The sequence below is a fragment of the Triticum aestivum genome, chromosome 2D (assembly GCF_018294505.1).
Source record: "Triticum aestivum cultivar Chinese Spring chromosome 2D, IWGSC CS RefSeq v2.1, whole genome shotgun sequence".
NCBI lineage: Eukaryota > Viridiplantae > Streptophyta > Magnoliopsida > Poales > Poaceae > Triticum > Triticum aestivum.
Genome location: NC_057799.1, coordinates 637457420 through 637466622, shown reverse-complemented (window position 1 = coordinate 637466622; position 9203 = coordinate 637457420). Strand labels below are relative to the sequence as shown.

Sequence of the window (9203 nt, the reverse complement as noted above, 5' to 3'; positions counted from 1 at the left end):
ACCAGCGGAATTTGGAATTTGAATTTAAACAGCTATAGAACGAACGAACGGATTTTAAAATTGGTGGGGAGCAAGATCCATCTTAATGAGTGAGCCATCCAGGTCCAGCCCCGGAGCGGAGGGACCCTTTGTTAATTCAAAATTTTCGACGCAGCCCCGTCTTCCTCCTCCTGGAGCCGAGCCGCTCCCCCCCAACCCCACCCCCCACCCCGACGGGACCCAGCCCGACGACAGCTCCATTTCCCCCTCCCTCCCTCCCTCCCTCCCCACCAAACTCGAATTCTCGCCACCGCATTCCCCGCACCCACCTTCTCCCCCCGCATCTCCCGCAGCGGCGGCGCGGCGCTTCCCCGCGCGGACGGCGGGCCCAGCAAGGCGGCGGCGGCGGCGGGGTTTGTCTGTTCCCCCACGGCGGGGATAGGGCGAGGAGGGCGAGTGCGGGGCGGAGGGCGTGGCAGGCGCCACGGGATAGGCGGGGGCGCGAGATCCGGGCCGGCGGCGCGATCTGGGCGCGGGCCATGAGATTGGGGACGGCGGCGCGGCGGTGAGGCGAGGCGAGGCGCGGCGCGGCACCCGGCGGCATGACGACCAACACCAAGCGCGCGTACAAGCTCCGTATCCTCGATTCCGTCCAGATTTTTTTTTTCCGCGGGGCTCTTTTTGTTTTAAATTGTTTGTTCGGGGGAGGGAGGTAGCTGCATTGCGCGAGCCCGTCTGACCGATGCGTCCTCTGCTGTCGCGCTCGTTCTGCTGGCCGGCTCCGCGAGAAGTTTTCTGCGTCTCTTCTCGTGGATGACATTGGTAGGGTGGAGCACGACTCGGTGGCGTGGGTGAGATTTATTTTTGGTGTGATTTATCGAGTAGCGTTTGATTGCTTCATGTCGGCCTGTTTGGTGCTTGCTGGCTAGTTCGTTGGCGCGTTATGTCGGTTTTAGTGCTGATTGCTATGAACGCGGAGTGCTCATGGAATGCCTGGGGTTAATTTCGTTGCTAAAGTTGCGACATTGGGTTGCCTTGACTCTCATTTGCCGTAGAGGAGTTTGTGGCGCACGCGTCCAATGTCAACTGCCTCAAGATCGGGAGGAAGACCTCGCGGGTTCTTGTCACTGGAGGAGAGGATCATAAGGTTAATCTTTGGGCTATCGGGAAGCCCAATTCGATATCGGTAAGACTATTCTTTTGCTGACTCTAATAAGTATCACCTAGTCTGTTGAAGGTGATTGCGCAGTTGAGTAGGCGAATAGTACCCTGAAGTCAACCAAATGAAACTCTTGACTGACCCTTGAGATGATTGCTAGATGAAAGTTTCACCAGCTTAGCTGTTGATGACTTCAGCATGCTTCTCTTTATGTTGGTTTTCAGTTAATGTTGATATTGTTTTTATGTTAACTTACTATGGACCTACTAAATGAATATGTGTCTGAGAAAGGTCACTGTAGTTATCAGAAGTTTCATATATAATGTCTTTAGTTGATGAAACAGTTAATTTGATTCACCTTTTTTTGTTTTTCCCCCGATTAACTTGCCTCACCTTCTTTCTTATCTTTTGGTTGTACAGAGTTTACCAGGGCATACAAGTGCTGTGGAGTCAGTTGCTTTTGATTCCACAGAAGTATTTGTGGCTGCAGGAGCAGCCAGTGGCACAGTAAAATTATGGGATCTAGAGGAGGCGAAGAGTACGTAACTATGGATGCATGACTTAACCTATTTGTGTTTATGAACATCCATGCTGTGTCATTATCTTTTATTATTTGCATAACTTGGTGGTTATGTGTGCAGTCGTCCGCACGCTTACTGGACATAGATCAAACTGTATGTCAGTTGATTTCCATCCTTTTGGGGAATTCTTTGCCTCTGGGTCTTTGGACACTAATCTGAAGATATGGGATATAAGAAGGAAGGGCTGCATCCACACATACAAAGGCCACACAAGAGGGGTGAATGCTATTAGGTTCACACCTGATGGCCGTTGGGTTGTGTCTGGTGGCGAAGATAGTGCAGTGAAGGTAAGATTTGTTAGCAATGCTTTTGTGTATTTCAGTTGCTAGTTTTGGTCATATGGTTTCATTTCTTTCATAATCCTTCTGATAACACACTGCATACTTGTGCTTATAATTTAGGATGAGTTAAATTTAAATTCTCAGCACACAGCCTGTCTTTCTTGTACTTAAACTCAGCATGATCATTACATCCCATACTGTATTGAACTCATAATCAGTTTTGCCTTGACAGATCTGGGATTTGACAGCTGGAAAGTTACTGCATGAGTTCAAATCCCATGAGGGTCAAATTCAGTGCATTGATTTCCATCCCCATGAGTTCCTTCTGGCAACAGGTTGGATTCACAGTTTATAATGCCGACCTGTCATCTATATGTTAACTTTTCTTTGCCCTTTTTGTTGTAGTAGCCTAGTAGCACTTTCTAATACTTTATTTAACTATCAAACTTCTGTCTTTCCTCCTTGTTAGGGAAAACACTTGATGCTCATTGAGAATGTACATGCTATTTAAATACTTGGTCCGAAAATGAACCATTATGGTAATAAGTTATCTATTATACATACTGGCCCACATGCAATATGTTGACTAGGCCCACCTATCAGTTTAATTAACTTCCCTTTGTTTACTATCCGGGATTGCAAATGTCAAATTGTCTTGTTCTGACATATTTTAATTTGTTGCATCTGTCATGTATCTCAACCTTAATTTCCCTATCAGCTATTTCTGTCAGTGTAAGAAGTTATCTTTGCCTGTCCTATGTCTGATTTGCAACTATGAATTTATTACATGACACTGGTTGGCTCACTCAGGTTCAGCTGATAAAACTGTCAAGTTCTGGGATTTGGAGACCTTTGAGTTGATTGGATCTACTGGACCTGAGGTATACCTTTCTATTCGACTTTCTTGTGAAGATTATCCACCCTACCCAGTTTAACTTTGTCAAACATGGCAACCCAGAATTTTCTTTAAGCTTGAGGTTACTGGTTTCAGAACCATAATGTAGGAGAATAAATGTTGGTGTCTCTTTTATTTAGTCCCAGAAGTATTGTTTGAAAGAACAAACACGGGGTAAACACCTGAAAGCCTCTTTCCTGCGTCTGAAGGAAAATATAACTAAATAGGAAATAGCATGCCATGATAGTGCTCATGACATCGTTGAACTTCTGTGATGCTCAATGCCCTAAATCACATTGCTATACGTTGCAGTGAGCATCATGTCTTTATGTCATTAGCTTTACAAAGTAATTACCTTGTGGGATGTTCTAGTACATACACTTTAAAAAACTAGTCAGGGGTGGCAATTTTAGATAGAAAACTGTATTAACTTCAATCCAGTGTTGTAATTGTTAATGATACAATAAGAATTCCGATACTAGCCTAAATATACAACCAGTACCTTATGTGCTCTCTTAGTGACAAGTGCCATCTATGGACAAGTGAGGCTAATATAGACCGCCAGAAGATGTTCTATACAAAAGAAAGACATTTGAAATAATATTATTTATATAACCACATATCCATTTAACATATGCTTTCTTTGTTTTTGTCTACTTTCTCTACTGGTTCCCCAATTGGTGGCTGCAGCAGAGACCTTTCCTCCAATTTCAATAAAAAAAACAGCCAGAGTAACACAAATAGCACCTTGGCTGGGAGTTGGGACATTATTTACTCAATAATAGCATTAATAGGTTTCTCCCTTCTGAGTCATCGAAGCAGTGCAAGAATGGGGAGAAACGAATATCACCTTAGTTGATAGTATCTTCTCTTATTGCTTAGATGGGTTGAATTTATATAAAATCTAAAAAGATCATGCATGAAAGAAAGTCTTGCAGTGAATTTCAGTTCCAACTTAATTGCATGGATTATGAGTCCAAGGACTAGTCAAGACTAGACTAGTCTACGAGTCTCAACTCCAAGGCTGACTACACTTCAGTGTCAACTAGTCTATGAGTCGCAACTTCAGTGTTGACTAGTGTTGATTAGTCATGCTTAGTCTATGAGTCTCAACCTCGGAACGACTCGTCAACTCGTAAACCTTGCTTACTTGACATTGGTCATGGCAGGGCTAAATATCCCCTCCATGTGAAATAAACCATATTATTCAAACTAAAGGGATTAGTTGTAATCTCCTCCATTGATCTGTACTGAAATTTGTTAGCTTAAATGAATTAGGTGTGCTGAAGTAAGACCCCTTATCATATTCATGTAGTTATTTGCTAATGTTTCTACTGGAATATCAGATGACAGGTGTAAGATCTATGACATTCAATCCCGACGGAAGATCTCTGTTATGTGGGTTGCACGAGAGCTTAAAGGTAGTATTACTGTTTACTCATGTGACTGTTACTGCAGATTTTTCGTTTCCATGTCCTTCAGATATAACTTCTCTTAAATTAAGCAGGTTTTCTCTTGGGAACCAATAAGATGCCATGATACTGTAGATGTGGGATGGTCTAGACTATCGGATCTCAATGTCCATGAGGGAAAACTTCTTGGTTGTTCTTCTAATCAGAGTTGTGTTGGAATATGGGTTGTTGATCTAACGGTATGCTATTGGCTTCGCAGCTGCATTTCTAATACCAATATCTTATTCTCTGTCTTCTCTTGTTTTTAATTGACTGCTAACCAAACAATCAATTGGCAGCGTCTTGAGCCACACGCAACTGGTACTTCAGCATTACTTAATGGCCGTTCTGAATTGAAGGCTTCGTCAGGTGGCACTATGCCATTACAAAATGACAGTGGTTCAAGGGCCAACATAGGGCGATCATCAGCTCTACAAAATTCAGAGAATAACTTAAAGGCTTCTGCAGGAAGGCTCTCAGTTTCTCAAAACTCAGATTCTGCACCAAAGGAGATTAAGCCGACAGCTTGTATGTCACTGATCTTCTCTTTTTAGACATGTTTGTAATTTAGTGTTTGAAACGCAACATATGTCTAATCTGTCCTTTGTCTGTTCTTGTTACGATAATGAAGCAAGTGGCATGGTCCCAAGCACTCCTCAAAGGGTCGGAACTGGCTCCAGTACTAGAACAGCTGGAAATTCAACTTTTGCATCTGGTGGCACCACTTTAAAGAGAAGTTCACTGAAGAGTAACAGCACTTCTAATCTTCATAATTTCAGTAAAACTGACGTGGTGCCTGCTGCTGTTATCATCCCAAGAACTAGCTCAGGAGCAGACCTTGGTACTGGTTCAAGAAGTTATGCTGCTGATGTGGCCCCTGTTCTTTCGAAGGCAAGCAGAAGGGCAGAGCCTGCTACTGATCCTAGGACAGAAAGTGCTGATGTGGCACCTGCTGTTGTTCCCAGAACAAGTTCAAGAATGGAAATGGCCTCTGATTCAGCACCTGATGCTGTTTCTAGGGTTGGCAGAAGGTTAGAATCTGCTGCTGATTGTAGGAAAGAAAGTGCTGATGCAGCACCGGTCGTTCCCAGGGCTACTTCAAGAATGGAAATGGCCTCTGATTCTGTACCTATTCTTCCGAAGGCAGGCAGAAGGTTTGAGTCTGCTACTGATTCAAGAAAAGAAAGCACTGATGAAGCGCCTGTTGTTGTTCCGAGAGCTACTTCAAGAATGGAAATGGCCTCTGATTCTAGGAGAGAACCTTCTGCCGGAAGAGTGTCACCATTTAGGATCCAATCAAGGTATGCTGAACCAAGGAAATCAACCAATGTGAAAGTTGATATGGACAAAGTTGATGTGGGAAGCAAAGATACTGAAAGTAACGACCTTACTTGTCAAATATTTCTTCCTCGGAGGAATGGTGCTGTTCAAACAGTGATCCCCGAAGAAACTCGTGAAGATGTAAAACATGGTACAGCTTACAGGTCGGGATTTGCAGGTTCAGCAGAATCAAATACGAGCCACCGGAATGATAATTGTATGTTCCTTGCCTTAACATGCTTATCTGTTTTGCGTGCTGCTGTAGATTTGATTTGAATTCTGTTTCACAACCATTAGTGGTGTCTGATTTACCTATAAAGTAGGGCCTGATTTCCTGCATCATGTGCTTGAAACATGATTCTCGTATGAGTCTGATGAAATTTCCATTCCCTTTTGTCCTCTGTACTGAATCAAGTGTTAGGAACAACTAAATGTATTCGTTCGAGGTTCTTTAATCATTTCTGTAGCTAGATGTTCTCCATATGCAATAGTTGCTTGTAAATTTGATTAATTAATCTTATCTTTGTTTGGCTGTAAAAACTTGTTTTCTAAATGCTTTGGGAATTCTCTACTCTGTTGTTGAGTTATTTGTTTTCCTTTGTGTTTTAACTTCATAATTTTTATTTGACAAATCATGCATCACAGTTTTAAAATTGCCTGTAAATTTCATGTATAACTAAAGTTGTAACTGCTTGAGCATTTGGTGCTCCTTTACAGATGTTCCTAGAATGCGTAAGCCAAGAGATAACTGCTACATTGAAGTTTCAAGAGCAGGTATATCATTTGCTATACTTTGGTGCTTGCAACAAGTTGTTCTGTAGGTCTGAATCATATAGTATTTCCAGGAAGAACAAGATCAATTGTTTCTAACTGGGAAGGCAGGGATCAGTCCCCAAGTCATGAAGAACCAACAACAAGCAATTCAGCGCTGGGGGCTCCTAGAGGCCGAATGTATTCATCTGTATGTGAGACAACCCATACGCTTTTACAACATTCTGTTTATTTTTTGTTCTTACTGTTTGATTCAATGCACCAATCTTTTCCTTTAGTTGTTGTCTACTTGATACTGTTGTTATATCATGTTTAACAAATTAGAATTTGCATGTATTAATAGAAGAAAACCATAAACAAACTAATTTCTGCAACTTCTTTTTTGCCTTTTGCAGAGAGGAAGCAGTCAAGCAGCTGAAACTAATATTGTAACTAGCGAGGAGGATGTTTTATCTGTTCTAATTGAAGAGCATGATCTATTTTTAAGTTCAACACGATCGCGGCTGACAAAATTGCAGGTTTGTATGGTGCTTCACTTTTTCTTTTGGGGGGTAATATTGTTATCCTGCAGGGGAAATAAGACTTCCTAATCTCGAATTTTCTGAAACTAACAGTGTACATTTAGACTGACTAAGATATATGCCGCATGCTATTAATAGAATGTGAAAAATATAAATATACGCATTGTCCCATGTCATGGTATTCCAGAATTTAACAGAGTTTGTTTCTTCAGAATGAAATATGGCTGGTTGAGTTAACTACACTATCAGTGTACCACAATCTTATTCGGTAGTCAGCATAGTAAAGCACACCTGTGGATGGATAGTCTACCAAACATGATTGCTAACAGACTATCTTACTGCCTCAAATGTTTTAAGTTTTAACTGACTATAATTTACACTGGATCCAAATGTGTATCCAATATATCTTACTCACAGATTCTGCATCAAATGTGGCAAAGAAATGACATCAGGGGTGTTTTCTCAGCGCTGGAGAAGATGTCCGATCATGCTGTCAGTACTCTGTAACCTTCTTTCCTGTTCTGCCTGGAATAACTGTTGCATTGTTGATTCATAATTATAAGATTTCTGCTAACTCCAGGTATGTGCTGATATGGCAAGTGTTCTGATGGAGAAAAGCGAGGCTATCACACTAGATCTATGTACCAGTATCCTGCCTGTCCTTGCTGACCTTCTGGAGAGTAAAACAGACAGGTAGCTCGTCTTGTTTTGTGTATCGTTCTGATTATGTTCTGGGCTGATGTACAAACAGTCATTACTCACACCGAAGTTCTGATTGCCATGTCACCGTTCATACATTTGTTATGATTATGATTATGCCATGTCACCGTTCATACATTTGTTTATTTATTTTTATATTGCAATAAATCTTTGCAGGCATGTAGCTGTATCACTGGAACTGGTGGTGAAGCTTGTCAGGACTTTTGGGCCTGTAATACATTCAACAGTATCAGTTGGTCCATCTTCTGTTGGTGTAGATCTTGAAGCAGAGCAAAGGTATTGTTTCAGTCAAATGTTTTCCTGATATGCCATTACTAGAGATTGCCTTATGTTATTTTACTTGTCTTGTCATCATAGGCGGGAGAGGTGCAACTTATGCTTCATAGAACTGGAGAAAGTTAAAAATAAGCTTCCTTCCCTTATGAGGTACCGGATAATCTAAATATTTTTATTGAGAATCTTAATATGATATACATTACTGGACATCGTCTTCTACCTGTACCACGAACCGTTGGTATTGCAGTTTTGGACCAGCACTATTCTGAACTGAACTCGTACACGAGTTTGCCCTTTGTGATGCTCATACTTTGTTACTTTTCTGTTTACAGAAGAAAAGGGGCAGCTTCAAACACAGCACAGGAGCTCAGTCTCGTCTTCCAGGAAATCATGTCGTAGATTGACCACACATTCGCAATACAAACACACAGTTGAATGGGAGATGCTTTCTTTCCCTCTGGCCTCACGACGGACGCTGCTTGTTTTCGCGCTACCGTGAAGTCCTGAGGTCACGCCCGTGGTAGTAACCTTTTGTTGCTACTGATCCATGCCCTTTGTACAACACTAACCCTTATTGATTTGCCATCCTTGCCATTTGGTAAGAGAAGCCGCCAGAGCATCATCCTTGAGCCGAGCGCGGGGCGATGTCCCTTGCGTCGTGATTGTTTTCACCGGCCGGCTTCGGAAGGTGTTCGTTTGGTCTCGACCTTGAAGTCAGAAGGCCTTCGCCCGTGCCTGTAAATGCTGTAGCCTCTCTCGCTCTGCTTGTGTATCAGCTTGCTTTTTGGTATGGTAGTTTGTTGTTGGGCTTGTATGATGTCTGGTCGATGCAGTGACAAGATTGACGAGTGTGTGTGTGTGTGTGTGTGTGTGTGTGTGTGGATCTGATACATGTACAATTGTACACCATTTTTTGTTGAAGAGTTTTGACACATCAACTTTTTATTTGTCGCGCTGTCTCCTGGAAGTGTGGAACGATTCCACTCAGTGAGTCAATGTCGACGCAATGGATGTTTGGGACGACATATTTTCATTTTTCCATATACCAACTATCTTCTTGTTCAGTTTGCCAAAATTGTCTAAATCTGGTAGAATATTGATCTTCTTGTTTTAGTTTAAAAAAGGTTGTTAACTGAATCATGGGTTAGCATTTGCTCTATCTGACTTGATTTCCGTGAGATGAAATTCATGCGCTCCCTGCCTCTTTTCTGTGACCGAAGAGTGTGAAGACTGCTCAACTCATTGTTCT

General features: G+C 42.2%; 1 protein-coding gene across 1 annotated transcript; it reads left to right on the top strand.

The window, feature by feature from the left end:
- The first annotated feature begins 230 nt into the window (after positions 1-230).
- LOC123055210 (katanin p80 WD40 repeat-containing subunit B1 homolog KTN80.4) lies at positions 231-8995 on the top strand. Its single transcript, XM_044479191.1, has 18 exons — positions 231-615; positions 1035-1165; positions 1559-1676; positions 1780-2006; positions 2233-2335; positions 2811-2881; positions 4242-4316; positions 4403-4546; positions 4646-4874; positions 4978-5883; positions 6384-6440; positions 6512-6627; positions 6833-6955; positions 7376-7450; positions 7539-7651; positions 7835-7954; positions 8036-8104; positions 8287-8995. The coding sequence occupies exons 1-18, from the start codon at positions 582-584 to the stop codon at positions 8351-8353; spliced, it is 2778 nt and encodes a 925-aa protein (XP_044335126.1). The 5' UTR covers positions 231-581; the 3' UTR covers positions 8354-8995.
- The last annotated feature ends 208 nt before the right edge of the window (positions 8996-9203 follow it).

What these genes read in the sequence shown, in the direction of transcription:
- LOC123055210 (XM_044479191.1), top strand. Translation starts at nt 582, where the DNA reads ATGACGACCAACACCAAGCGCGCGTACAAGCTCC. An exon ending in TATGGGTTGTTGATCTAACG is followed by an intron (nt 4,547 to 4,645) that starts GTATGCTATTGG and finishes ATCAATTGGCAG; the next exon opens with CGTCTTGAGCCACACGCAAC. An exon ending in CGCGGCTGACAAAATTGCAG is followed by an intron (nt 6,956 to 7,375) that starts GTTTGTATGGTG and finishes TCTTACTCACAG; the next exon opens with ATTCTGCATCAAATGTGGCA.